Source organism: Vanrija albida, assembly GCF_041260175.1.
Source record: "Vanrija albida strain AlHP1 chromosome Unknown contig_3, whole genome shotgun sequence".
Lineage (NCBI taxonomy): Eukaryota > Fungi > Basidiomycota > Tremellomycetes > Trichosporonales > Trichosporonaceae > Vanrija > Vanrija albida.
Window position 1 is genome coordinate 3,265,764 of NW_027191422.1, and position 27,256 is coordinate 3,293,019.

Genomic DNA, 27,256 nt, shown 5'->3' on the forward strand with positions numbered 1-27,256 from the left:
ACGGCAGCGTCCGTGCAGCGACGCGTGGGGTGTGCATCCGACGGGCGCGGGGGCTCATTAACGCGCACCCCCGGACCTCTCGACGCGCCTTCCCCTGCACACTGGGCCGTGTGATGGGCGCGGTGGGGCGGCACGCGGTGCAGTGGCCGGCCGTGCCCATGACTACAGCCGCATGCACGGGCGCTCGTGCGTGCTCGGGGCGGTGGAGGGGGAGTGGGGGGATGGCCGCTGGCGCCGTCTTGGGTGGATGGCTGGGGGCGGGGTGGGGCGGGGCGGGGGTGCGGAGCGGAGGCGGTGGATGGCTTGATCTCCCGGCGGAGTGAGGAGCTCGTTGCAGTGCGGAGCTTGTCGTCGTGAGGAGCTCGTCGGCGCTGCTCGGCGAACCGAGCTGCTTGAACAAGCTGGAGCACATGCCCACTTCCGCTGCCGGCCCGGCCGGGGCATGCTCTGGTTGATTGACTTTGGCGCGGTTGACTTTGGCACCGCCCAAGATTCACTGGTCGGCGTCGTACTCGCGATTAGATTAACGCTCATGTCGGAGTCATGTCGAGTGTGTTGCATGCAATGTTGTGGTGTCAGTTGGTCAGGCGGTGAGTAGTGATCACAACGGCGTAGGGCTGGGCGAGGCGTGGGGGTCAGAACGGCCCTCGGCGTATGCACGACGCTGAGTGCCAGCTTCGAGCCGCGCGCTGCCACTCCGCCACCGCCATCACTTCCGCCCTGCGCACCCCCACCCACCTGCGCCGACAACAGCGCCGCGCACAGGATATGCATTGAATAATGAGCCATAATGTAAAGAGTCCGAACCGTACGGAACAGGGTTGAAGGGGAGCCTTTCAGCAGCGGTGCGTTCCAGCGAGCAAGGCGGTCGTACTGATCCCCAAACTATGGACGGGGGATGCTCGTACATCCGTTCCTGCTCGCCGGTCCGCGCCGCCACCGTCCGGCGCCTTCAGTGTCACCTAGCCTAGGCCATCACAGGTGGCGGCCCAGGCGGCGTCGCGGAGCCGCCTAGTGGTGGTAGCCGGGGCCGTGGGGGCCAGGGCCGCCGGGTCCGTAGTCGGGGCCGCAGACGCCACAGCCCGGGACGGGGTACGGCACGTACACGGGCGGCGGGGCGTAGCCGGGGCAGCCGTACGACCAGACGCGGCACTTGAGGAAGCCGAGGAGGGTGAGGAGGATGATGAGGCGCTTCTCGTGCCCGTGCTCGGCCGAGACCTCGGTCGAGCCGACGGCGGGCGCGGCCATGACGGCGGCCATGGCTGGGGTGAGTTGCGCCCCGGGGAGGGGGACTTACCGACGACGGCGACGAGGAGGAACTTGTAGGTGAGCTGCATTGTTGTGTGGGGTTGTAGGCTCTACTGGCGGGGCAGTGCAAGGCTGTGGCGGCGAGAAAAGAGTGTGAAGAACTTGGGTGGGGAGGAGGTGAGCGCCTGGCGCTCGACATTTATATCTTGCAGACGGGCGAGGCATAGCTTGGCGTCATGTCGCCGCAGCGGCTGGCCCCGTGCATGCCTCCCGAGTTCCTGCTAGTTAGCGGCCCTTTGTCGAGCCGATGCCGCCGCCCCTCGAGTGGGTCGGTGGGCCTGTACATTGAAGTGAAGCTCGTGGCGACCCTGCTGCAAACGGTCCGAGGGGCGCGTCGCTGCCACATCTGTCGAAGACTGTTACGTTGAAGAACAAGAGGGATCGGCTATTATCGCCCCTGCCTCAGCCATCCGTACTGAGACATGGGTAGCAGGCCATTCTGCTGTTTCAAGCGTAGGTGTCGGAGCCTCGGTACCTGGCGCCGTCCTGCAATGACGAGGCGCACGCCGTATGCGCCGGGCGCACCGCCGTACCGCGTCCTGTGTCGCCGCCTTGGGTCAGATAATGTAACCGCAACATGGCCGGCCCTGGCAAGTATGCATGGTGAGGTTCGCCCCGGCGGCGTCTTGCGAGCAGGCTGGCCAGGGCGGGTCGGCTACGAGGCCCTGATGCACCAGATAACATTGCACTCGCCACCCATCGTGCAAAGTCGCCCTCCAACTGACGATCCGCGCCAGCCCGGGTTCTGGCAAGGTTCAACCAGCTGGGTGCGGCAAGGTTCAGCCAGCTGGGTGTGGCACGGCGTCCATTGCGACCGATCATGGCTGCGCGGGGCTATGGCGGCGTCTTTGGCTGTGCGTCGGGTGTCTGCTGGGCGCCGTGGAGCGGACCGCCGGGAACGTCAGCCCACTCGACCTATCTGGCAGGTCGCTCGTTTCTTGCTTGAGCGTCATACTGGCACGGAGGATACCCCACGCCGCGCAGCTTCAGTACCATCCTTTGTCCTCTCCACCAGGAGTTGGCGCACACCGCACCGCCCAGCCCGCCGCGTTTCTTTAGAACACGGGCGCACGAGGCACCGCAGGGAGCAGTGTTATCTTGCCCACTTTCGCCATCGCCCATGGAACAGTCGGCACCACCCGTCCCCAAAGCGGCAGGCCGATATTCGCCGGGCTGCGCGCCATCTCGCGTGCGGTGTGCTGGAATGAGTTCGTTTCGGCCACTTTAGCGCGCGTCAGAGGTCCCGGAGCGGGACAGGTACTCGCGGCGTGGTTACCGCCTGCTCAACGACAGCCGTGGGGCACAAGCGGCAGCTACCACTCGGAGGTTGGCGGCGGGGGTGAGTGCGTCAGGAACTGGGTGAGTTGGTGAGCTGCGCGAGGTGAGCCGGACGCACGCCCCAACGCATGCGGGAGCCGGGGTCGTCAAGCAGTGCCGCGGGCCCGTCGGGCGTGCTGGGGTTGGTGCAGCGGCGAGCGAGTGTGCGATGGCAGAACGGCCCATTGGGCGGGGTGGGCGTCTTGTCTGACATGGGTGTGGTGGTCGCGGGAGTATTTGCGGGCACTTGGTGCACTGTGGCACTTTCATGCAGCTGCGTTCGGCCATTGCAGTGTGCCTGCGTGGCTTTGCTGTCCTATCTCTGGCTGCGATGGCCGAGTAGCGAGTTGGAAGATGCAAGGTCCGCCGTGTAGCTGGCCGCGCTCAAGGGCTGGCTCCTTGCCGAGTCCGACTACTTGTCGACGAGTGTAGCTCGAGCAGTTCTCCAGCCCAGATATCTCCTCTGGGACTCTTGCCGCCGGCGATACGCTCCAGCGGCACCATGCCGCCTCAACGTGCCACCTCCGACAGCGGATCGTGCCTCCCCTGAGTCAGATACCGAGCTGGACATGAGGCCAGCCCCATTCCGATGGCTCGCCGGCAGCTCGTACATGACACAGGCACTGTCTCGGCACTGAACAACTCGACAATGTATGTCTGCAATGTCCCGTTCGGGATTCACCGCCCAGCAGCCAGCAGCTCGAACATGAACAACACGACAGCCGACGGCACCGACGTCGCAGCGCCCCTCATGTAGGCCTGGCGCTGCCCACGGCCAGATTCGATGTTGCCTGGTCGAGTGGTGCCACCAGGGTGGCTCCCCAGTCTGCCCGGTTCACCCGAGGACTTGGGATCGAGCGCCAGTCTGTCCGGTTGGCCCGAGGACTGTGCATCGAATCAAAGCAGTCTGCACGGTGGGCCGAGGACTTGCTTTTATGCGCTGCGTGATCCGTTTGTGTGTGTAGTGTGTGTGTGTGGCGGCTTGTGCCACGCCACGTGCCCTGCACTCAGTGCGCTCGCCCCTGTCGGTGCGAGCGAATGGGAGGCGGCAAAAGAGGAACTGCTCGAGCTGCTGCTCGTGCTGCTGCTCTACACCGTAAGGGAGTCGAACCCCTGCCGCGTCGATGGCAACGACGCATGATACCGTTTCACCAACGGTGTTGAGATGGTGGTGGAGGGGTTGCGTGGGTGTTGAGGGCCGGGGTGGCGGGAAGTCCGCTGCCCGACACCATCACCTCCAGGTGAACTGGGAACAGGTGCACGCTTTGCAGTAAGTCATTGCCAACTCCCCCAGAACGCAGGGGCCAGCACCCCGTCGGAACAGGCCCCACCCACCCCTCCGCAGCTCATAGCCCCCCACCCCACCCCAGCCCCGTCCACACCGGCTCTCGTGGTGTAGTGGCTATCATACTCTCTTAGGGCGCTGAAGCATCTTAAGCATGGGAGTGGTCCTGGGTTCAAATCCCGGCGAGGGCCTGCGAGCTCGCACGTAGTGCGAGGTTGCGTTTTGTTTTGCCGCGGGGCGAGGGGGGGTGCGAGGGTGGTGCGAGCGGTTGTTGTGGGGCGAAGGGGGCGGGTGTGGCAGATTTTCAGTGGCGCCGGTGTGGGCCGGCGTCGTTGCCTCCTGCCTCGCTGCCTCCCCTCCCCCGGCCGTGCTTTCTCCTACAGAAACGACGAGCGACAGCGCGTGCATACCGCTGGAACTCCCCACACCCAGTCCACCACCCCCACCCCCACCCCCTCTTCCACCCCCCCCCCCGCCCATACCCGTGCCCGGCGAGATGGCCGAGCGGTCTAAGGCGCTGTGTTAAGGTGTGCATTGCATATCCGCAGTCTTCGGACGTGGGTTCGAATCCCACTCTCGTCAACCGGGGCTTCAGTGCCTCAAGCCTAGCTTTTTAGTGCGAGTAGGAAGGGGGGAGGGGCGAGGAGGAGGGCGAGGAGGAGGGCGAGGAGGGGGACGGGGCGAGGTAGGGTCTGGTGCCACCCCACCCCGCCGCGCACGCCGGCATGCTGCGTCATCTCCGCGGTGCTCGCCGGCCTGCCTGCAAGGGCTGCCGGGCGCCTGTACGTCGAGTCGCGTTGCAGAGCCGTCCGCGCTGGCGTCGGTGCCACTTGGCGAGGTGTGACGCCATATCCCACTCCCACCACAACCCTGCCGATCCCCACCCGCACCCGAGTCGCCCAACCCCATGCCCCCCGCCCCCGCCCCCCGCACAATGCCAGTTGTCACATACCATGCACCACCGCCCACCATGATCTATAGTCTATACCGTAAATGACTCCCAATACAACACCCCCTACGCCCTGGCCATCTTGTGCACATACGACGCCTTCTCGCGGTCCGGCGCCGTCAGGCGTGCCAGCTCGAGCAGCAGTCTGAACTCGTACGAGATCATGTCGTCGCGCCGGTAGAACGTCTTGCTCCACTGCGTGCCCGCCGACGCAATCTTCTTGGCCAGGTCGTCGTGCCCGTCGTGGAAGAAGGACATGACGTCGTACAGGTCGGTCAGGTCGGCCTTGACGGGGATGTAGTGCACCCAGGGCTGGATCCGGTCCGAATACCACTCTGGGAAGATGGTCGACTTGACAATGGCGCTGTTGGTCGTCATGAGGCGCTTGAAGCGCGCAGACCAGCCGTTGCCGTCAATGTCGAGCTGGTACTTGAACCTGGTCGTCAGCACAGCTCGAAGCGGCCAAACCTACTCGTTCGCAGCCACCCAGGTCATGCGGTCGCCAAACTTGTACTCCTTGGCGATGCGCTCACAAAGCGCCTTGGGCTCACACTGGATCGGCGTGTCGACAAACGCCACGTCCATCAGGCGTTCGTTGAGCTGCGAGATGTTCTTCTGGACGGCGTGGCCGACAGCCTCGCCTCTCGACGTGAGCTTGAGCACTGGCAGAGTGCCGTTCTCCCGTGCAGTGATGTCGAGGAGGTTCATGCGCTGGGAAATGTCTGCGTGGTTAGGCCGACGCCCAAGGATTCCACTCACTCCATGGGTTGTCGTCGCGGAAGAGGATACCAGTGGTCTTGCCGCGCCAGAGAAGCGCATCGTGCTTCTTCTGGTCCCACTCCGGGTCGACGCCCACGTCCTCCATCCAGTTCTCCTCAGCAACAGCAAGGACGTCCGAGTGCAGCATCGTCTTGCACATAGCGATGATCGGGTACATCTTCTTGGACGGACCCGGTCCCTTGCCGTGCGCAGCCAGGAAGCCGTTCAGGTGCACGAGGGTCGGGTGTTGGCAAGGGTCCATGGTCGCCTTGTGGTCCCAGACAAAGGTCTTTGCCCCATGCCACATGCCCTCGAGGTCGGGCAGCTTGTCGGCCTTGTAGTCCTTGCGTAGAGGGTGGTGCGGGGCACAAGCCGACGCCCAGCCAAGGTGTGCCTGGTCGATCGGTTGCGAGAAGTCAAAGTACTCTCCCAGCGACGCCGACTCTCTCAGGCTCTCCTTCTGCGCAGTGTCAGCCAGCCAGCCGGTATCGGCGCCAACGCCACTTACAAAGTCGTGGCCAACAAACTGCCATGGCACGTCGTGGCTGTAGAACACTGCGTCGACGTCCTCCAGCAACCCCTCCACCTCCTGGACCAGGCCGAGACGCGCGTCGGCGCGCATGACCATGTTACCGCGGTGGCCGGGGTCCTTGTCGAGCCCCTTCTCGTTGAGCGTGTACTTGCACCCGTGGCGACCGGCCTTGGTCCGCGACGCCCTACATGTGATGGTGTACGTCCCCGCGAGATCCGACGCCTCGGTACGCAGCTTGCGGAGCTCGGTAGGCGAGATGGCCCAGTACGGCTCGAGGTCTTCGTGCTACATCGGGTCAGCCTCTCCCCACCCCACGTGCGTCTCGGCCCCAACTCACAATCTGGTCGTACTCGTCCGGCAGCCGGACGTTGTGCTTCTGCGCCCACGCCCACCACCTGTCGAATCCGCGCGGCGGGTTACGGCCGTAGCGGCGGCGGTACTCCTTGACTGCCTGGTCGAGCGTCTTGCTCGCGCGCTCGAGCTTGGTCTCCCACGCCTGGTTGCTGCGCGTGATGAGGTCGTAGATCGGGTGCTGCGCGTGCGGGTTGGGCACGAGCAGCCCGTTGCGGAGGTACTTGTGGTCCGACTTTGTCGGGGGCATTGGCGCCTTGTTGGGCTTCTTTGCCGGGCGGTCATCGTCGTCGTTGTCATTGCTGGACGTGTCGGCGTGGAAGACGTTCTGCGTCTTCTTGCGCCACTGGTGGGCGCCGGTGCCGGGGATCGGCTGCGAGTTGATCCGGCGCTGCAGAGACAGCACAATCTCTGGGAGGGACAGCGAGTTGCGGCTCAGGCCCGAGCCGCCGACGCCGGACGCGAGCCGGTGGATAAGGACGATGGGGGTGAGGATGAAGAGGACGAGGGCGATGACGGAGCGCAGCGAGCGCTTTGGTATGGGGATTAGACGCCTGACCATGGCGGCGAGGACTCCCATGAACAGTGGGCCTTTGTCGACGTCGTGATGGGGGCCTCGCTGCTCGTGATGCGGAGGAAGGAAGGAAGGCGCCGGGGAAAGGTGTCAGTGGCCTCTAGGGTGGGGGCGCGTGGGGCGCGTGGGTCGTCGTGACGCCGTCCGCCTTGTCGATCTGGCGCGTGTTTTGGTTTACCGAGTTTGTTGCAACGAGTGTGGAGAGTTGAAAAGGAATGCGACGACGACGATGATGATGATGATGGAGATGGCGCCGATGTGTGAGAGTCCAAGTGTCCGACTTTGCCGTCCTAGTCTAGTCGCGGCGCGCGATGTGATTGCCAGCTAGTCCTAGCACTAGTGTAAAGAGGTGTCAAGCCGGATCAGTCGGCTTTCCTTTTCCTAATCAGGCACAATGGGCCACAATGACCTCGCCCTTGACTCGTCCACATGCTCGTTCCAGGCCACAATTCTACAACATGCAGCTCTCAAGCTCTAGCATAGACGGGCGTGCGTCCTGTTCCCGCCATGCCGGCGCCTCTTTGCCCAACCACTCGTTGTTTGTGCTCAGGACTCGGTTTACTGAATGGGTGGCATGGGTGGCCCTGCGCCGCCATTATACACTTTGGCTTTTTGGCTTCCCGTGCGGCGCGCCAACGGCCCACTAGACGGTCCCGTTGATTGGGTCGAGCACAGACAAACGCGCGTCATTGTACACCAGGTGTCAGTCAACCTTGCACGTCCTTTGGGGTGAGAGAGGTCCAGCAGGAGCAGGCAGGCAGGCACTCTTCAAGGGCCGCAGAGATTTTGGGTCGGATAGGCCTTGTCCCTCGGCCGGCCGGGTGCCCTCTCTGCCTCGCCCGCGCGCGCGTCGCGTCCCCGTCCGTCGCCTGCCGTTCCTCCCAGCCCTCCTTCGCTCCCTCGTTCTCCCCGTTTCCAGCCAACCGAGGCGAGGCGCTGCGGATCCCAGCCGCCGTCCTGTCAGGAACAAAAGGGAACATTGCGTATATCTTTAGACACGGCCCTATGCAGTCGGTCAGTCAGACAGAGATGCAGAGATGCATCCGACGACCCCGACGGCCACAACCTCCCATCCACCTGCCACTCGACATGCCACTTGGTCGCCGCAAACTTGACCCATCCGGCGAGCACTCGTCGCCGCCGTCCCCTCGTTCCGCCTAGGCTTCCCGCGCTGCCGGCAGTTTCATACCAACTGAAAAGCTAGTCGACTAGTTGGACACTATACAGAGCGAACGACGTGTTTCGATCTGTTTCGATCTTGAAGCTGGACGCACGGACGGCGAGATAACACTGCACAGACGCGGCTCGTTGTTATCAGATTTGGTGTCTGCTGCCCTTTCCTCGTCGCTGCGGCAGGCCACAATGAATACCTGAGCCGCAGCAAGATGCGCAAGAATACCGCGACAAGACATGTGGCTGAGGAGGAGGCACACGAGGGGCCTAGCGGCTATGAACGCTTCGCTAATTTGCATATAGCATCTGGCTAGCACTCGTTCTAATGCGTCCTAATCGCAAGCCTATATCACTGCCTCCTGTATTATTTACGTAAGAATTACCCACGTGCATGGAATGTTTTTATTTTCGTTTTATTTTGTTTTTGTGCCCGTACTGCCACGTGCGCCTTAAACACGCCTCCCCCATAAGGGGCCACGCGACGCCGTGGATGATTCCAGGTGCGCTTCGCGTCGACAATGTCGATGACTATCAAGGTCGGTCGCATCGTCGACACCCTCCAACTTTCCACAACCCCTTCAAAACAGCTCTTGCCAACAACAAAAAAGAGCTCTATTCAACATGGCATTGCGAGTACCCAAGGCCGGCGGGCCCGACCTCTTCCGGAGCGGCTTCAAGGTGGGTAGCTGGTGTTGAAGGCCAGGCCATCGCGCACAGGCCGCCGCCGCCTTTACTGACATTCCAGCACATGTCGGGCCTCGAGGAGGCCGTCCTGCGCAACATTGCGGCGGTGGGCGAGCTGTCCGAGATTGTGCGAACGTCGTTCGGACCTAATGGTGCGTGCTGTCGCTGCCGCGGCGGCGGTGTGGGCGAGCTGACTTCCGCCAGGCCGCAACAAGCTCATCATCAACCACCTGGGCCGCCTGTTCGTGACGTCTGACGCCGCGACCATCATCCGCGAGATCGAGGTGCAGCACCCGGCCGCCAAGCTGCTCGTCATGGCGTCGACGGCGCAGGAGGCCGAGATGGGCGACGCGAGCAACCTCGTGCTCATCTTTGCCGGCGAGCTCCTCAAGCGCTCCGAGCATCTCTTGACAATGGGCCTGCATCCTTCCGAGGTGATCCAGGGATACGAGATGGCGCTGGTCAAGGGCCAGGAGGAGTTGCCCAGTGAGTGGGGCCGAGGGGCTGCCAGGCCACGCTGCCTGCGTCGCATTTTGTTGTTGGCTTGGCGCTAACCCCGCAGAACTCGTCTCGGACACGATGCCCAACACCCCCCTGCCGACCAAGGACGAGCTGGCCAAGGCCATCGCCCCCTCGATCGCGTCCAAGCAGCCCGGCTACGAGGAGTTCCTTGGTGAATTAGTCGCCGACGCGGCGCTCAACGTCATGCCCAAGAACCCCAAGGACTTCAACGTCGACTCTGTGCGCGTGGTCAAGATCCTCGGCGGCGGCATTGACGCGTCGCGCGTCGTCCGCGGCATGGTGTTCCCCCGTGAGCCTGAGGGCAACGTCAAGTCGGCCAAGAAGGCCAAGGTCGCCGTGTACACTTCTGGCCTCGACATCTCGCAGACCGAGACCAAGGGCACGGTGCTCATCAAGAAGGCCAACGAGCTGCTCGACTTTACCCACGGCGAGGAGAAGCAGCTCGAGGGCTACTTCAAGGAGATTGCCGACGCGGGCGTCAAGCTCATCATTGCCGGCAGCGGTATCGGCGACCTCGCGCTGCACTACTGCAACCGCTTTGGCATTGCCGTCGTCAAGGTGCTGTCCAAGTTTGACCTGCGCCGCCTGTGCCGCGTCTTTGGCGCTACCCCGCTCGCGCGCCTCGGCGCCCCGACGCCCGAGGAGGCGGGCTTCATCGACGTGTTTGAGACGATTGAGATTGGCGGCGACCGCGTCACCGTCTTCAGGCAGGAGGAGGGCGAGCGCACGCGCACGGCGACGATTGTGCTGCGCGGCGCGACGACCAACCACCTCGACGACCTGGAGCGCTCGATCGACGACGGTGTGAACAATGTTCGCATCCTGCTGCGCGACGGCCGTCTGGTGCCCGGCGCCGGCGCGTCCGAGATTGAGCTGGCGGCCCGCGTGGCCGAGTACGGCGCCGTGACGCCCGGCCTCGCGCAGCACGCCATCCGCCGCTGGGCCGAGGCGCTCGAGGTCGTGCCCCGCACGCTGGCTGAGAACGCCGGCCTGCCCGCCGAGGACGTTGTGTCGGCGCTCTACGCGGCGCACAAGAACGGCGAGGTCGACGCCGGCGTCGACATTGACGCCGAGAACCCGCCGGCGGTGCGCCGCACGACGCTGCACGCCAAGCCTATTCTCGACGCGTTCGCCGCAAAGGACTGGGCGATCCGCCTGGCCACCGAGGCGGCCATCTCGGTCCTCCGCGTCGACTCGATCATTGTCGCCAAGCAGGCGGGCATTGCGCCGCCCAAGCAGCAGGGCCACTGGGACGAGGACTAGGGGACACGAGCATCGTAGAGCGTAGCGCATTATATAGCATGCATCGACTGTACACAGCCGCGCCGTGGCGCGGCACGTTTTCTATGGGCCCTTAGTAGGTACAGATTGATCCGGCGTTTGTGGTATTGCCCTCACAACGCGCCAATGGTCCACGCCGTCTTGATGATGCGCAGGTTGGCCCAGACGATGAGGAGGGCGAGGGACACGGCGATGAAGGCGGCGTGGGCGTATCCCGCGGCGGCGAGCACGCCAGGCGTGAGTGGTGAGACGATGGGCGCCGAGCGGGCGAGGGGCGCGAGGGCCATCTTGAGGAGCGGGGCGAGGGGCGCGACGAGAGCCAGGCGGGCTAGCGTGGCCGTGATGACCTGGTGCGCGCGCAGGACGGGGCTCGGCGCGTCGGCCTTTGTCCCGATGAGGTGGGACCACGCGACGACGTACCCGCCCGCGAGGGCGACGAGGCTTGTGCCGCCCGCGCGCGCGAGCACGGGCCAGAGCGCGATCGCGGCCACGTGGTGCGCCTGCACGGCGACGGCCCACTCGTCGTCGTCGCCGCGGAGCGCGCTGGCCATGGCGAGCGGGAGGAGGGGGAGCGCCGCGTCGGACGGCGACACGCCGAGCGCGGCGGCCGCCGTCGTCAGCGTGAGCGTGAGGGGCAGGAGGCGGATCATGGCGGGCACGGCTGTCGCGCTCGCGACCTGCTCGCCTGGCGGCGGGCGCAGCGCGTACGCTGCCCGGAGGAGGAAGTAGGCGCTCGGCGCGAGCGCGAGTCCGGCCAGCAGGCCCTGGAGCGTGGCGAGTCCGCGCAGCGGGGCGAGGCAGGCACCGGTGCTCGCGCAGGATCTGGCGCTGGCCGCGAGGTGGCCGAGGCGCGCGCGCAGCGGCGCGGGCGAGAGGGCAAACTCGAGGGCGGCGTGCGCGAGCGCCGCGGCGACGAGCAGGCGCGCGACGTAGCCCCGCCCCTTGCGCCCGAGCCAGATGCGCTTACCGACGACGTACACGCCAAACGCGGGGAGGTAGACCGCCATCGAGGGGTCGGCCCAGGCCGCGGTCGTGAGGAAGGCTGTGGCGCCGGAGTCGTGGCCCGCGAACGCGGCGACGAGCGCCCAGGCCACGAGGCCGAAGGGGATGGTGCGCATGCTGAGGGTCAGCTCGAAGCGAGGGAGGCGACAGGCGCCAACTTACCGCAGCAGCGCCCCGTCGTGCAGCACTAGGACGGGCGCGAGGATGAGATACACGACGGCGGCGACTCTTGTGCGGAGCGTTCGGCCCTCGCGCGCGCCGGCGCTCGCGGCCCACGCCAGCGCCGCGCCCCAGAGCAGCGTGCCCTCGAGCAGCAGGTGGCCGCCGAGGAGCGCGATGCCGGCGCTGGCGTCGTCGCGGCCGAGTGCCGCGCTGCACACGGGCGTGAAGAGCTTGAGGAGGGGGGACAGGCCGCCGGCGCACGCGGCGCGCGCGGCCGTGATCTCGTGGGCGAGGCGCGCGCGGATGGCCGGCGCGAGGACTGCGGCCGTTAGCGGGGTACGAGCGGGCGGAGGGGGCACTTACACAGCGCGATGCCGGTCAGCACGACGCGCACGACGAACGCGCCGGCGACGACGACGGCCATGGACCCGCGCGGGCCGAGCTTCGGGCCGGCGCTCTTGGCCCAGCGGCGGACGGGCGCGTCGTGCGCCGCCTCGCGCGCGCGCACCCTTCGCCAGCGCTCCTCGTTCTTTGCGCGCCGGCGGCGCTTGTCGTCGGCGCTAGGGCCGGGGCCGGGGGAGAGGGTCGGCGAGAGGCGCGGGGACGGCCGGAGCCCGGAGAGGCCGCTGCCTGCCCCGGCGCCGGCGCCCGGCGTCGACACACCCTCGGACGGCGTCATGAGCCCGCTGCTGTTGCGGTGCCGCGCCTGCGGGTAGGGGTAGGGCGAGAGGCTGCCGCTGCTCGCGATGGCGCTGGCAAAGCTCTGGTGGTTTGGGTTGGGGCTCTGCGTCCGGCGCAGGTGCGCAAAGTTGTTGTTTGACGAGTTGGCCGGCACATAGCCCTGCCCGCTGACAAAGGTGCCGTACGGGCTCGCTATGGACCCGAGGGTGGTGTGGCTGGCCAGCGTGGAGAAGGAGGCGATGGAGTCGCCTGCGTCCGAGCTGTGGGCGAGTTAGCGAGAGGGAGATGGGGGGGGGGGGAGGAGGGCGGGGGCGTGGGCTGACAACGACCACGCCCGGCGCCGCTGCGCCGCGCCTACACCTACCCGTACGCCGCGGCCCGCTGGGCGCGGTGCTCGCGATAGCTCAGCCTCGGCATGGCGGAGTGGTGCGAGTTGGAGGGTGACGGCGTCGTCGTGGTTGATTGTGGTCGTTGCGAGTCGCGGTCGTTGATGACACGCAACTAACAAATGCCCGGCTAGCTGCTGCATCCGGCGAGGCGACGCTTGACGCTTCCCTTCCCTGCAACGCCGCCGCCGTGGCAGGGCCAAACAAACACCACGACGGGTGGGTGGGGACTTTTGCGGCTGCTGCTGCTGCATGCACCACTGTCGTCGCTCGTCTCGCCATGCACGCTGGTCGGCGCTGCCGCCGCTCATGCATGCTGCGCCGGCCTGCACCGAGCCCCCCACAACTCGGACTCGGACTCGGCCTGGCACCCACCCACCCCCCGGCCACGGCTCGCCCAGCCCTACCCGACGCGCTAGCACGCTGCCCGAATGCGTCCAGTGCGCCCAAGCCCCGGGGCACACGCACGCGACCAAACCACCCAAACCACCCCTCACATCCTGCTACGCATGCTACGGAAAGTCCTTGACGGGCTTGCTGTCCACCGCTGGCGCGTCAGATGCTGCCGCCGTGCGCGACTTTACAATGCTCGCCTGCAGCCCGCTCAGCAGCGTGTAGACGAAATCAATGAGCGGCGTCTCGATGCCGTGCTCGCGCGCGAGGCGCACCATCGACCCAAAGATGACCTCGACCTCGAACGGCCGGTTGTTCTCAACGTCGAGCAGCAGCGACCACTTGTGCGCCACGGCCGTCGTGCGCCCGGCCTCTGTGACAAACTGCGCACGGGCGTTAGTGGCGTGCGGTGGCGGGTGGTGGTGGGGGCAAGGCGTGAGGCGCTTTGTGGCGGAGCTGCCGGAACATCTGGCGGCAGCGACGATGCGCCAGCGCCGCGACGCCGCAGTACTACCTCGCCAACCTCGCCCGCCTGCTATTATCACGCCTTTGACTCACCCGGCTAAAGTCAAAGTCGATGAGCTGGTCGATCGACTCGACCTTGAGCCCCATGGGCTGCAGCACCATGCCCTCGTGCAGAAGGCCCGTCTTCCACCCGAGCGTCTGGATCTCACGCATGTACTTCTTGATCTGCGCGTGGTGCGCCTCGCCCAGGGGCTCAAAGCAGGCCGCGGGGGTCCGGATGAGACCCTGCATGCCAGCCCAGGTGGCGGTCCACACGTTCTATCCAGCGTCAGCTTCGCCCTCGCCCGGGCCGCGCCTACCCACCTTGCCATACCGCATGCTGTCAATGTTGTCGGTCAGCACGACATTGCCCTCGCCCGCCTGCAGGAGGTTGACCCAGAGGTCGATCGCGGCCTGCTGCTGCGCCGAGTGCGGCTTGTCGGCCGTCGCGACGGGGAACAGCCCCGTGCCCGTCTTCTCCACGCCCTTCCATGTCACCACGTCGCCCGACGGGTTCGTGTTGATCGCGATCCAGCCGATACACGACACGATGGGCGTGCTGGACGCGGCGGCGTAGAGGTCCTCCTCGACGCGGAGGCCGTTCTGGGGGGTGAGCTTCGAACCAGGACAGTCACCCACCTGGATGAGCACAAACGCGCCGACCTGCCCCGACTTGATGCTGTCCTCGAGCAGCTTGGCGTTCGGCGTAATGTCTGGCAGGCACTTGGTCGCGACGACGCACAGCGCGTACCTTGTGCCGTCGGCGAGCGCCTCGGCCTGCGACTTGAACACTGCGGCGTCAGTAGTGCGAATAGTGGGGCACCAGAACGGAGCGTCGCGGGCGCGTCGGGCCGTCCCCGACAAGGTCTTCCAAATCACCAGCTGCGCGCAACCGAAATACGGTGGGGCTGCACCAGAGCAGCTTGGATTGGACAAGTCTCGCGGGCCCGAGCGCAGCAGCGCTTGGCACTACTCACCCCGGTAGGGCTTGAAGTTTGTGATGGTGCCGAAGCGCTGCGAGTCGATCGTGACGCCGTCGCCGGCGTAGAGGGGGTAGTTTGAGCGCGCGACGGCCGTGACGCGAACCTTGCCGGACTGGAATGTTAGCTGGGGACCGAGATAGAATGAGCTGCCCTCGTCTTCCTCGCCTTCCCTCTGCCGCCACCGCCTGCCATGACTGCCTCCACCTCCCCGTCTTCCTCGCATCTCCGTAACGACGTGCTCGCGTGTCCGCCCTGCTGCGCAAGCAAGGCATCGCGCCTTCCTCGCCCCGTTCACTCGCATCTGGCCCACCCACCCACACCGGCCTTCCCCACTCACTCTTTCCAGGAGGTACGCGTAGACTGTTCCGATGGAGCCGAGGCCGATGAGCAGCACGTCGACGGCGTCGTCGGCATACTTTGGCTGGTAGCGCTGTGGCGTGGCGGGTGGGGGCTTTGACACTTCCATTGTGAGTAGTGTAAGTAGACGGGAGGGGGAGAGGTGAAGCAAGAGGCCGAGGGTGGAGTTGTTTAGTAGGGTCAGGATTCGGCTACGAGTCGGGAGTCGAGTGTCAATGACGCCTGGCTTGCTGATAGACGGAGTGGCCGTGAGTGGCCGTGGTGAGTGGGGTCAGCGCGCGGGGGTCAGCGGGGGAGACCCGATATGTCGTCGTCCAGAGCCGAGCGAGGACCGGGCCCGACTCGCGTGGAGAGTGGGGTTGGGGGGTGGGTCGAGTGGGTGGAGTGGACGGCAGGATGGACGACGGCGGGGTCAAGCCAAGGGACCGCTCTACACTCCGCCGGTTGGCTCGCCCGCACTGTTTCCCTTGGCTCGGCGCCGGGTGGCCGCCGTTGTCGTTCTTGCTTCTAATGCAGTGTCATTTTGTAATGGATTGTTAAGGAAAAGCTACGGAATGTGGGACCATTACGTTGGAATTACTATGGGCATGTGGGCCTGGATGCAAATTCAAAAAATGAGCAACAAGGAGAAGTAAGGAAGGAAGGAGGCGGCCCGCCCGCCGCGGGCCAACGCAACGGCGGGCGGGGCGGCGGCGGCGGCCATGACACGGCGTTGCACCGAGACCCAACTCCGGCGCTCCGACAGCCGCGCCCAATCTCGAGCTGAAGCCGAACGCCACGCCGAGCGCCGACTACTGCGGCGGCGCACGTCGAAGGCAAGGCCAGGCCAGGCAGGCAGGCAGGCGGGTGCCCGCCCGGCGGCGGCGGTGGCGGCGGCAAGGGGGGATAAACTGCATCCGGCAAGCGCTGGGCTGTGCTGGGCTGGGCTGGCTGGGCGGCGGCCGACTCGCACCGAGACGAGCAAGAGCCAGAGAGCAAGAGCAAGCAGGCAGTTACAGTTCGAGATCTCGTCTCGTCTCGTTTCCGCCGTGCTCATTCACTCTTCTCGCCGTTGCAGCCGCGCGCCCATCGGCTCGGCAAACGAAAGCACGCACGAATCCCATCTCGTCTGCCCACTGCCCACCTCGTCGCCATCGTGGCCGTCGCCGCCAACTCAACTCTGCACATTCACTCGACTACAGCAGCACATTCAACAGTGGGCACACCGGCGCCGCGTAACGGATGGGCAAGCACACACGCGCCGCCTTGACAACCACAGCCTTTCGATAATCATGATGAACGGCAACCCCTACCCCGATCACCAGCAGCTGCATCAACAGCCGCCGCAGCAACAGCAACAGCAGCAACAGGCAATGTTTGCGAGCACCAGCAATGGCTATCGCTATGATGATCAGCAGCTGCAGCAGGCGCAGCACCCCCACCCCCACCTGCACCAACCTCCACCACAGCAGGCCGTCCACTACATGCCGGTCCAGCCTCACCACCAAGGACAGCTGCAGCAGCAACCACCACCACCTGGACCACCACCACAGCAGCAGCCGTTTGCCCACGCTCACCCGCGACACTACCCACACGCGGACAGCTCGGCCCCCATCCCTCCTCCCCATCTCCAGCACCCCGGCCTCCAGCCCTCGCCATTGACCCACAACCACGGCGTCCTCGGCCTTCCTCTACCCGCCCACCCCGACCAGCACCTCTCTTCTACCCAGCCACACACCCATCTCCACGCAGGGCAGGGCCGACCGCCGCCATTGATGCCGGATGCTGGGCCGCCAGTGTCAGCGTCAGCGTCGACTTCTGGTTCATCAGCACCCCGCGTCCCCTGGGATCCACAGGGCTACCACGAGACACACCCTGCTCACTACCCTCCCAACCCAGGGCCAGGGCTGGTGGCCAACGCCAATGCCGCCTCGAGCACGAGCACCGGCACAAACGCCATCTCCACTTCAGCCGCCACCAGTACAACGCCCCAGTCGTCCATGCCGGCCGTGCGCGACCTCGCACGGCCAACACTCGAGCTGTCCCCCGCACAGAGCGCCGCAAGCAAGTCACCCCACGAGGGCACGCCCACCACGGCGACAAGAAAGCGTCGGCGCAACAAGGCCCCCGCTGACCTCGACCTCGACGGCCAGGATATCGAGTACGAGGACCCCTCGGGAGATCACACGCAGGGCCCAGTGTTCATCCATCCGCCAAAGGGAAGCGTACAGGCATGCGTACGCTGCCACCGCATCAAGCGAAAGTGTGACGGCGCATGGCCGCGCTGCGCAAGCTGTTTGCGAGCAGACGTGCCTTGCGTGTTTGAGCTGAGCGTCGCTACAAGCAGGTGGGTGGGAACCGAACGGGATGTTCGCTTACAGATAGCTACGTCCACAAGCTGAAGGCTACAAACGAGGACTTGTTGATCAAACTTCGTGAAACAGAGGAGCGGGCCAGGATGCTCGAGGAGGAGGTTGGGCAAGCACCACAGTACCCTCCAGGCACCGAGAGGGGACCGCTACCACCGATGCTTGGCGGAAACGATCTGGGGCGGATGGCCTTGGGCGACTTCAGCAAGGTCGCTGAGAACGCCTTGGGACTAAAATACCACGGAACGGTCGGTTACCTCTCCCAAGTCAATGCGCACCCCACGGACGTGCAGGCTGGAAGCGACGGGTACTCGGTTGCATCATCGGGTCGGCTTGGATCACCTCGGAGGCTGAGCTTCACACCTGTCGTCACCGAGATATTGAGTTACGAGGCGGCCCTGACAGCAGTCAAACATTATTTCGAGTTCAACCAACCGCCATACCCCTTGCTCGAAAAGGAAGACGTCATGCCCTACGTCCACGAAATGTACGGCCACGAGCCAGACGGCGAGTTATCCGCAAAGGAGGCTGCTGCAAAGGATCCAGCCAGATCAATGCGGCGAGGGTCCAAAGACTCTGCAGAGGCCTCTCCAGAACATTACAACCTCCGACGGAAGTTCATTATCTACATGGTCCTCGCTCTGGGAGCCACTGGCGCAGAGCGTTATGGCGACGTCGAGCAGGGCATAAGCCGCTCCCTCTTCCAGGCTGCAATGCAGTACCGGTCAATAGCCGTTGAAAGAGAGGATGTCGTAAGTTGTTTGCATTCGTCAAGGTGCTGACGCAACAGCTTTGCGTCCGTGCGCTGCTTCTCCTCGCCCTCTTTGCAATGTATGACCCGGCAGCATGCTCGCTGTGGCAGGTTGTGGGCCTCGCAGGACGCGTCGTTACGGCACTCAACCTCCACCGGAAGAGTGACTCGTTCTCTGCCATCCCGACCGAGGCGCTGGAATCGCGCCGGCGATTGTTCTACTCGTGGTACAGCATCGACCGTGTGGTCGCTGCAACGCTCAGCAAGCCCCTTAGTCTGGCCGATCACGACATTGATATCGAGTATCCATCTGATATCCCTGGCGACCCCGAGTGCCGCGGCATCCCCATGATGATCGTCACTCGACATATCATCCGACTGCGCATGCTCATGGGCAAGATCCTGACGACTCTGTACAGCGTCACGGGGGAGCAGAACGGCTATCCCCAGGAGAAGCGACGCGCTATTATCAACAGCCTGCATACTGAAGTCGACGAGTGGATCGCCGAAAGCCCTATGCCCAAGGACGACGACAAGTCGCGGACCATCAACTCGGCCTTGTGGTGGAACATCAACTATCATCAAATGTTGTTGATGTTGTATCGCCCATGCCCCCTCGACCCCATCACGACGCCCGCATCGCTCCGGGCCATGTACGAGGCCGCCGGCCGACTGGTCGACCTGTACATGGACATGTGGCAGGACAACCGGGTGCAGTTCAACCTCATTCAGGTTATCGCCCTGTTTGTGGCCTCGACCGGACTGCTGTGCTCTCTGTGCGAAAACGACACGCGGATGCGCACTGCCGAGGCCAAGGCCATGCTGCCAAACGATCCGGCTGTGCGGGAGACGATTGTCGAGCTCGGTCTGGGTCGTTACAGTGGACCAAGTGACCCCGCGTGGCACGACGAGATCCGCACGCGCGTCGCGCAATGCCAGGACATGTTTGACACATTTGGGCGCGCAATTCCGCTGTCGGCAAAGTACCGTGAGATTTTTACAAAGATCAGCAACATTCTCCTGCAGCGGTGCACGCCAAAGCCGGACAGCACGGGGACCAAGGCCGAGATCCTCAAGTCACTGAGCGACGAATCGTCGTCGCTGCTCACCACGCCGTCGACGCAACGAGGCAGCCTCGAGACGCCAGCCGACGTTGTTTCAGTGCTCCCTGCCGTCTCAGAGATGTCACTGTCCGAGTCTTCCACTCGGTCAGAGCCAGCGGTGCCCGTCCTGGCACCTGGGGCTGTCACGGCCGACTCGGTACTCGCACCCGACGCGGTTATCACGCTTCCGAATGTGGCCGACGACTCGCAGGCGCCTCCCGACGTGCCGATCTGGGACGCCATGAACCAGTTCTACTACGACCTGGGTGACCTCTTTGCCGACGACTCGCAGCACCAGTTTGCGCCGTTTGACGAGAACACGTACGGGTACGGGTGGAACGACTGGGGAGGCAGCGGGCAAGGCGACACGAAGAGCGACCAGGGGATCGGGCCCGGGCAGCAGGGGTGGTGGGACCAGACGCAGTAGTAGCCGCGGGTTGTATCTGACTGCTGTATTTCTACATGCAGGTATAATGTATCTTGGGTGTGTCGGGGTGGGTGTGGGTGTGGCGCGACGAGCAGACTCGAAGACGATGACGACGGATCCGAAGGCGGAGTCGGGGCCATCTCCGTCGGCAACGGCGTCACGTTTGTTGCCACCAGCGGTCGTCGACGAGATGATTTCGGGCGCGCGGCGCGCTCGGCTTCGATAACACTGTCATCTCCAACATCACTGCATCTTGCGCGACTCATCTCAGCATCAGCATCAGCATCAGCATCGGCATCAACCACATCGCATCCAAGCTTCGACTACAACAATGCCGCGACAGGCGTTCGGCGACTTTCTCAACACGCCCAGCCCGAGCCCCTTCCGCGGGCGAGGCCGGGGGCGGGGCGGCCGCGGCGGCGGCGCGCGCGGCGGAGGGGCCCGCGGCGGGGGTGGTCGCGGAGGGGCCCGGGGCGGGCGCGGCGGCGGCGGCATCCGCGGGGGCCACTTCAGCGCAGACTACACCAACATGACGATCGACTACGCGGCCATCAATTCGGCGGGGTACAAGCGCTTTGACCGTGCGTCCTTGGGCCGAGCTAGCTGACATTAGAAATGGCGGTGCAGCCGTTCGGCGAGCGCGGGCGCGGGCGTGGACGGGGCGGGGGAGGGGGAGGGGTCAGGCCGCGCGCCGAACACACGCCGAACGCGACCGACACCGACGCGCCGAGCGGGAGCCGCACGCCGGCCACCGGCGGGCTGGGGTACCACCGCGGCGCTGTGGGAGCCCGCCGCACGCCGGGCACGATGACGCCGACGCGCACCGACGCGTCGGGCGCGACCCTGTGGGGCGGGCACGGCGCGCCCCTCTTCGTCAAGGCCGGCGAGCTGTTCCGCGACGGCGAGGTCGACGTCGTGCGCCGCGACGGGGGTGGGTTGGCCTCTCGGGTGTCGCTGATGGCAGATACGCTCCGCGTCGAGACGTACCCCCTCTCGGACCCGAGCGCGCCGCAGATGCTCCGGCTGGCGGACGAGCTCGAGGTCGAGCTGGACGGTGTGGGCGAGCGGGAGGTGCACAGGGCCGTGGCTGCGGCGCATGGCGACGCGGCGGACGAGGAGAGCGTCGAGGAGGTGCTGGCGGTCGTGGAGACCGTGGTGGTTGAGGCGGCGGTTGTGCCGGCGGTTGAGGAGGAGGAGGCGCCTGACGAGCCGATCGCGGTGGACGCCGAGGAGGAGACCCGGGAGGACGTGGTGCTGGAGGAGGCGCAGGAAGTCGTCGTGGTGCTAGAGGAGGCCCAGGACGACACCGTGGTGCTGGAGGATGTCGTCGTGCAGGAGGACGTCGTCGTGCTGGAGGCCGTCGACGTCGCGGCCGAGGATGTCGAAGCCGAGGATGTCGAAGCCGAGGACAGCGACGCCGAGGACGTCGAAGCCGAGGGCAGCGACGACCACGACGACTTCACCGCGCTCGCAGATCGCTTCGCCGGTGACTCCGACGCCGACTCGGACGCCGACGAGCACTCCTCCGCGTATGTCTCCGACTCGCCGCCCGCCGACATCGAGATCGACGACGCCGCGCTCTTCTTCGTCGACACGGGCGGCGACGCCGGCCCCACGTCGGTCGACGACGCCGCCCTCTTCTTTGTCGACACGGGCGCCGACCCCAGCACCAGCGCCGGCCCCTCGGCGCCGCTGTACGACGCCCCCACTGCCCACGCGCTGGGCACAAGACCTGCGCTCCCCAAGCAATCCTCCACCGCCGAGGACATCATCTTCCGCCCCAAGATCATCTCGGACCCCGTCGCATCGGCCTCTACTTCCCGTGCACCTGCCACCGCGTTCGAGCTGCGCGACGTGTACGTCGACCCGCGGGTCACGCTCAACCGCAAGGACCGCAAGGCGGCCAAGCGCGAGAAGCGCGCACGCAACAAGCGCAAGCAGAAGAGCGGGCGGCGCAGCGGTGGCGGCGCCGAGCTCGCACCGCGCGACGACTCGGACATCGACTGGGGAAGCGACGGGCCCCCGCCGCGACGTATCCTTGGTATTGTGGACGACGAGGTTAGCAAAATTGGAAGAACACTGGCTAGCACCGACCTCGAGGACGAGGTCGACCCCGAGCTCAACGACGAGGACCTGACGCGGTTCATCGCTGGCATGGTGCAGATCGAGGGCGACCGCGACGTCATGGATCTCATGGAGCATGACGATGACGAGTGGTCGGGCTCGGAGGGCAAGGGCAAGGGCAAGGTGAGTGGGTGACTTGGGTAGAGCTGACCGCAGGCCGTGTTTGCGGACGCCGATCTCTACGACTCTGGCTCCGAGGACGACGATTCGGAGGAGGATGATGATGGGGACGACGACGACGACTTTGCCCAGCTGCAAGCGGCGTACGACGTTAGCGACGACGACAGTAGCGACGACGACGCCGCGATCGAGCGCTACAGGGGTCAGAATGCCTGGGAGGAAGATGACGAGGCGGCGTGGTTCGCCGACAGCATGGACGCCGCGCTCGACGGCGGCGCCATGTCGTCTAGCCGCAAGGACCGGAACAAGATCTTCAAGGCGGTTGTCAACGGATCCTTTGACCGTGACCTGCCGATTGCCCCGGCAAAGAAGGACAAGAACGGCGCTCATGTTCCGCCCCAACTGCTCGACCAGTGGGAGCGCGACAGACAGAAGAAGGCCGAGAAAAAGCGCGCGCGCGAGGCTGCGCGTCTTGAGGCACTTCTCAACCCCTACCCTGGCGCACATAAGGGTGGAAAGAAGGGCAAGAAGGCATCAAAGCTGCAGGGCAAGGCCGCAGCGGCCATGTCTGCGCATCTCATCCCTGCTTCGGCCGCAGAGGTTGCCGAGCTGTTCGACATCACCTCCGACGAGGACGACGGCTGGGGCGTGGCGCGGATCAATGGCCGCAAGGGCCGTGCCCTGCTCCTTCCCCAGACGCTCGAGCAGGTCAATGCGCAGGTGGCGGAGTTTATGGCCGACGCGACAAAAACGACGCTCACCCTGCCGCCAATGGACAAGGAGGCGCGCAAGAAGGTCCACATGCTGGCCGAATGCTACGACCTCAAGTCCAAGTCGAGAGGAAAGGGGCTGGCGCGTTTCCCGTAAGCCGTGTTGCATGCCAGAGCTAACCCGCAGCGTGCTCATCAAGCTCGTTCGGTCTGGTCTGCGCGACGAGGACAAGCTCGAGCGGCTCATCGCGGCCAGCTCGCAGAACGGCGGCGCGTTCTACAAGGCGCTGTATGCGCGCAAGAGCAAGGACGGGCGCAAGGCGCCCGGCGGCGCGGCCCGGAGCGGCGGTCCGTCGACGCGCGCGCGCGAGGGCGAGCTGGTCGGCGAAGGAGCCGACAAGATTGGCGAGGACAACATTGGCCACCGGCTGCTGTCGAAGATGGGGTGAGTGATGGCGTCTCGGCACGGCACCGATAGTGGCAAACTAACGCATGCTTAGATGGAGCGAGGGCGGGCTCATCGGCCGCACAGGTGGAGGACTGGACGCACCGTGAGTGGACTGGTGGTGCCGAGTTTGTTTTTAGCTCGCTGACATCGGCCGAAGGATTGTCGCGGTGGTCAAGTACACCAAGCGGGGTTTGGGCACGTAGATGGGGTGGGGTGTTGGGAGTGGGTGTAGCTCGCCGGCGCACGCGCGTGTGGCATTGTGATGCGTGAAACGCTCCCCGTGCTGCAGCAGCAGTCGCAGTCGCAGTCGTCGCAGTCGTCGCAGCTGCGGATCGCGCGTGCACTCCGACCTCCGTCCGTGAACGGTGAAACGTAGATGTAGATTGCCGCGTTAGCTTTATGAAGCTGGTGTGGCGCCATAACATAAATGAGGGATCTGGGGTGGCTGCACCTCGTGCGCGAGATGTGTTACCTGCCCACCCCAAACCGCTCCACAAACCTTGTGCACACAGTGGTCGTGGGAACGATTCAGCGCGTGCTGCGATTGAGTGCTTTCCTTCAGTGCGTCGGTTCGGCCCCGCCGCCCGTCGGCGTGGGCCTGAGGAGATCCCCAGCACGGCCCTAGCGCATTCCTCTGCCCAGTTATCTGATAAAAAGGGGCATTCTAACGAGTGGGCGCGGCCGAAAGGCAATTACCGCGACGTTACTGGCCCACGTAGTGCCAGGCGGGTGGCTGGCCGCCGTCGGCCAACACCCACGTTTCTGTTTCTGGCCCCTTGGCATTCCCCGATTTAGCCTGCGCAGCCGACGAATAGTGGAGCGCGAGTTGCACGGGCTGGTGGCTGCCGGCGACAGTTGCTGTTCCTGCGCCGCCTCCCCCGCCGCCCGCGCGTCCACTCGACGACGGGGGTGCGGCAGTTCCTGCGCTGCGGTTCCTCGTCGGCCGCGAGGGCGCGACGGGGGTGGAGGCAGCGGCGGGGCGGCGCTGTGTCTGGCTGGCTGCGAAAAATCATCCGTCGCCGAGATGATAAATGTGGCCTGGGATGGGTCTTGCCCCCCAGTCCGCGTCCTCAGCACGGCGTGCCCACTCTCGACCCCCCCCCCCCCCCAGTGCACCCACCGCACCTCGTGCTCCAAAGCTCTTGGCTGCAGGCTCGCAAGCCGCCAACTCCTTCCCCCCAAAATGTCGCTCTACGCCCGCGCGAACGGCACCGCCGCGAGCGGCACCGCCCCCTCGGCCTCGGCGGCCGCGGCCACCACGACGGCGCTCACAAAGGCGCAAAAGCTCCAGCGCACCGCGCACAGGATGGACGGGGCCGTGTACAAGTGGTACGTTATCGCCGGCGTCGTCTTCGCCCTGTTCGCAGTGTACGTGCTCGGCCTGGTGCGTGCCTTTGTCATCCGGCGGCGCGTGGCGCGCGCGCGCGCGGCCGGCACCGCGCCCACCCACGGCAAGCGGAAGGGGCTGGCGGCCGCGCGCGCGGCCAAGGCGGCGCTCGACAACCTCGCGTTCGTGCGCGTCCTCCCGCTCTACCTCTACCAGCGCACGACGGTCGCCGAGGCCTTCTGGACGCTCGCCTACATCGGCGTGTGCCTCGGCTTCGGGTTCTGGGGCAGCATCTTCGGCAACCTCCCCCTCGACATTGCCAACCCGATGGGCCTGATCGTGAGTGGCTGGCCCTGCGCAGGGCTCGCTGACGCCGTAGTCCATGTCGCAGATCCCGCTCGTCGTCGGCCTCGCGTCGCGCAACAACGTGCTCAGCTACCTCACTGGGATTAGCTATGAGAAGCTCAACTTTCTGCACCGCACCGCCGCGCGCGTGCTCGTGCTCAGCGTCGCGCTGCACGCGTTCACGTGGATCCACCGCGGGCTCCCGGGCACCAACAACATCCACTCTGACGTCGTCAAGTGGGGCATCAGCGCTGGGTGCTGCCTCCTCGTCGTGTTCTTCACCTCGTTTGCCGTCATTCGCCGCGTGGCGTACGAGGCGTTCCTGTTCATCCACATCGTCTTTGTGCTCATGTTCCTCGTGGCAGTGTACCACCACTACGAACCGTACAACTACTGGGTTTGGCCGGGCCTCTTCCTCTGGGGCCTGGACCGCTTCGTCGGCTTTGCCCGCCTCGCAGTCGTCAACAAGCTGTGGTTCCGGCACAGCGCGAGCATCGAGCTCGTCGACACCGACGTCCTCCGCGTCACGGTCAACCGGCCCCTCCTGCGCTGGAGCGCGGGCCAGCACGCGTTCCTCACCATGCCCCAGGTCGCTGGCCTGCGCTACGAGCAGCACCCGTTCACCATGGCCAACGTGCCGGACGGGAGCGGCAACGCCGTCTTCCTCCTGCGCGCGCAGGCCGGCTTCACCCGCCGCCTGGTTAACAAGCTCACCGACCAAGTGAGCACAACAATCAACACGTACGTCGAGGGGCCATACGGCATCAGCCACGACATGAACCACTACGACTCGGTGCTGCTTGTGGCCGGCGGCACGGGGGTTACCTTCGCGCTGGCCCACCTCCTGTCCATTGTCAAGGCTGGCAGGGAGGGGGCGAGCGCCGTGTCCCACGTCCGCCTGGTGTGGAACCTGCGCGAGGCGGGGCACGCGCGCTGGATCGCGCCCCTGCTCAACGACGCGCTCGCTGCCGGCTCGGGGACGGTGCGCGTCGCCCTCGACTTTTACGTCACGCGCTCCGAGGCGTCGGGCGAGCCAGAGGAGAAGGCGCACACGGCCGACCGGGACCCCCAGCCGGACGCCGACTCGCCTGCGTCGCGCTCGGACGACGATGAGAAGGACACGGTCGCCTCGGCCAGCAAGTACGCCACTGCGGCTGGCCTGAACGCCGCCGCTGCCGCCGTGGCCAGCTTCCACACCGGCCGCAGCCACGTCGAGCACATCCTGCGCGAGGACGTTGAGGGGTCGGCTGTTGACGCTGCCGGCGTCCACGTCGCAGTGTGTGGCCCCACCTCCCTCGCCCTCGATACCCGCCGCGCCGTGTGCAAGGTCAACGCGGCTGGCGCCGTGCTCCGCGGCCAGAACCCCGTCACGTTCGCCTCTGAGACCTTTGGCTGGTAGGGGTGTGGCTGCGGGTAGGGGTGTGGCTGTGTCGCCGCTGGTTATAGATTTGCACTCGCTCAGTATAGTATCGCCTGCTTGCAGGCCGGGGAAAGAGACCTCGTTGGGTGTTTGTACATACGGTCATAGATGGATACATATGGTACTGGAGTGGAGGGGTGGGATTGGCAGGACGCATCCGTCGTCTTCATCACCACGGGCTAGTCGCCGACGACCACGGCAGTGGCGACGGCTCAATCCTGGTAGACGCACCGCAGCACAACCCCCTCGCCATCGGGCACCAGCGCGGCGCCGCGATACCTCGCCCCATCGGAACACTCGCCAAACCAGCCGGGGACGCGGACGGCGTAGGCAAAGGTAGAGAGGTACACTGAGCCTTTGAGGACGAAGAGCCCGTCGACCCAGGGGGAGGTAACGCGCTCGGCGTACGGCCCGCCGACGGCGCGCACGATGTCCGCGGGCCGGGCGGTAACCTGTATCGCGGTGCCGTTCGTGACCTCCCACTCGAGGGAGATCGTCGCTGATTCCCTCGTCGGCCCACCACACCACGACGGGCAGCGCAGGTAGTCGCCGACCCTCGTGCTGGCCGTGACAGCGTACCAGTCCCACTCGTCCCGGGGGTCGGGCTCGAAGCTGGCGCACGAGGTTGCGGTGGCGGCAGAGAGGAGGGCGAGGGCAGCGACGAGGAGGGGGAGTGGGCCGACGCCGCGGCGGGGGCGGGCGCGGCTCGCCGCCGCCCGTCGCTCGCGCGAGGACGTGACGCACTGCGTGAACACGACCCCGTGCTCGAGCAGGCACTGCCCGGCGCGCGCCATCTCGTCGTCGCGCAGCTGCACGTACGCCGTGTTGTTTGCGCCCAGCGTCGGCTGCACGCAGGCCGTCGCGTTCGGGTTGTTGGGGTACGAGCAGTTGAAGGACATGGGGGGGGGTCTTGAAGTGGGTTGCCTGATG

General features: G+C 65.6%; 9 protein-coding genes and 3 non-coding genes across 12 annotated transcripts; 6 read left to right on the forward strand and 6 right to left on the reverse strand.

Annotated features, from left to right (window-relative positions):
* Positions 1-1,011: 1,011 nt before the first annotated feature.
* Q8F55_004601 (uncharacterized protein) lies at positions 1,012-1,337 on the reverse strand (the record flags this gene model as incomplete). Its single annotated transcript, XM_069353113.1, has 2 exons — positions 1,012-1,262; positions 1,298-1,337. The coding sequence occupies 2 exons, from the start codon at positions 1,335-1,337 to the stop codon at positions 1,012-1,014; spliced, it is 291 nt and encodes a 96-aa protein (XP_069210531.1).
* Positions 1,338-3,715: 2,378 nt separating this feature from the next.
* Positions 3,716-3,786, reverse strand: Q8F55_004602. Its single transcript has one exon. It is a non-coding gene; the product is annotated as a tRNA-Gly (tRNA).
* Positions 3,787-4,009: 223 nt separating this feature from the next.
* Positions 4,010-4,101, forward strand: Q8F55_004603. Its single transcript has one exon. It is a non-coding gene; the product is annotated as a tRNA-Pro (tRNA).
* Positions 4,102-4,400: 299 nt separating this feature from the next.
* Q8F55_004604 lies at positions 4,401-4,492 on the forward strand. The gene has a single exon. It is a non-coding gene; the product is annotated as a tRNA-Leu (tRNA).
* A 433-nt stretch (positions 4,493-4,925) lies between these two features.
* On the reverse strand, positions 4,926-7,081 carry Q8F55_004605 (uncharacterized protein; the record flags this gene model as incomplete). The annotated part of the gene is made up of 5 exons (XM_069353114.1): positions 4,926-5,295; positions 5,332-5,581; positions 5,619-6,078; positions 6,127-6,435; positions 6,488-7,081. 5 exons carry the CDS (start codon positions 7,079-7,081, stop codon positions 4,926-4,928), a joined length of 1,983 nt encoding a protein of 660 aa, XP_069210532.1.
* Positions 7,082-8,869: 1,788 nt separating this feature from the next.
* CCT8 (T-complex protein 1 subunit theta) lies at positions 8,870-10,717 on the forward strand (the record flags this gene model as incomplete). Its single annotated transcript, XM_069353115.1, has 4 exons — positions 8,870-8,926; positions 8,994-9,084; positions 9,137-9,418; positions 9,495-10,717. 4 exons carry the CDS (start codon positions 8,870-8,872, stop codon positions 10,715-10,717), a joined length of 1,653 nt encoding a protein of 550 aa, XP_069210533.1.
* Positions 10,718-10,848: 131 nt separating this feature from the next.
* Q8F55_004607 (uncharacterized protein) lies at positions 10,849-12,997 on the reverse strand (the record flags this gene model as incomplete). Its single annotated transcript, XM_069353116.1, has 4 exons — positions 10,849-11,854; positions 11,900-12,218; positions 12,263-12,840; positions 12,945-12,997. 4 exons carry the CDS (start codon positions 12,995-12,997, stop codon positions 10,849-10,851), a joined length of 1,956 nt encoding a protein of 651 aa, XP_069210534.1.
* A 481-nt stretch (positions 12,998-13,478) lies between these two features.
* On the reverse strand, positions 13,479-15,312 carry Q8F55_004608 (uncharacterized protein; the record flags this gene model as incomplete). Its single annotated transcript, XM_069353117.1, has 6 exons — positions 13,479-13,742; positions 13,918-14,142; positions 14,188-14,466; positions 14,503-14,654; positions 14,841-14,958; positions 15,184-15,312. 6 exons carry the CDS (start codon positions 15,310-15,312, stop codon positions 13,479-13,481), a joined length of 1,167 nt encoding a protein of 388 aa, XP_069210535.1.
* Positions 15,313-16,957: 1,645 nt separating this feature from the next.
* Positions 16,958-19,832, forward strand: Q8F55_004609 (uncharacterized protein; the record flags this gene model as incomplete). The annotated part of the gene is made up of 3 exons (XM_069353118.1): positions 16,958-17,529; positions 17,568-18,303; positions 18,342-19,832. 3 exons carry the CDS (start codon positions 16,958-16,960, stop codon positions 19,830-19,832), a joined length of 2,799 nt encoding a protein of 932 aa, XP_069210536.1.
* Positions 19,833-20,163: 331 nt separating this feature from the next.
* On the forward strand, positions 20,164-23,437 carry SQS1 (squalene synthetase-like protein; the record flags this gene model as incomplete). Its single annotated transcript, XM_069353119.1, has 7 exons — positions 20,164-20,413; positions 20,446-20,763; positions 20,797-22,079; positions 22,113-22,939; positions 22,974-23,231; positions 23,287-23,337; positions 23,392-23,437. 7 exons carry the CDS (start codon positions 20,164-20,166, stop codon positions 23,435-23,437), a joined length of 3,033 nt encoding a protein of 1,010 aa, XP_069210537.1.
* A 980-nt stretch (positions 23,438-24,417) lies between these two features.
* On the forward strand, positions 24,418-26,305 carry FRP1_1 (ferric-chelate reductase Frp1; the record flags this gene model as incomplete). Its single annotated transcript, XM_069353120.1, has 2 exons — positions 24,418-24,900; positions 24,941-26,305. 2 exons carry the CDS (start codon positions 24,418-24,420, stop codon positions 26,303-26,305), a joined length of 1,848 nt encoding a protein of 615 aa, XP_069210538.1.
* Positions 26,306-26,538: 233 nt separating this feature from the next.
* On the reverse strand, positions 26,539-27,225 carry Q8F55_004612 (uncharacterized protein; the record flags this gene model as incomplete). Its single annotated transcript, XM_069353121.1, has 2 exons — positions 26,539-26,938; positions 27,071-27,225. The coding sequence occupies 2 exons, from the start codon at positions 27,223-27,225 to the stop codon at positions 26,539-26,541; spliced, it is 555 nt and encodes a 184-aa protein (XP_069210539.1).
* Between the last annotated feature and the right edge of the window lie 31 nt (positions 27,226-27,256).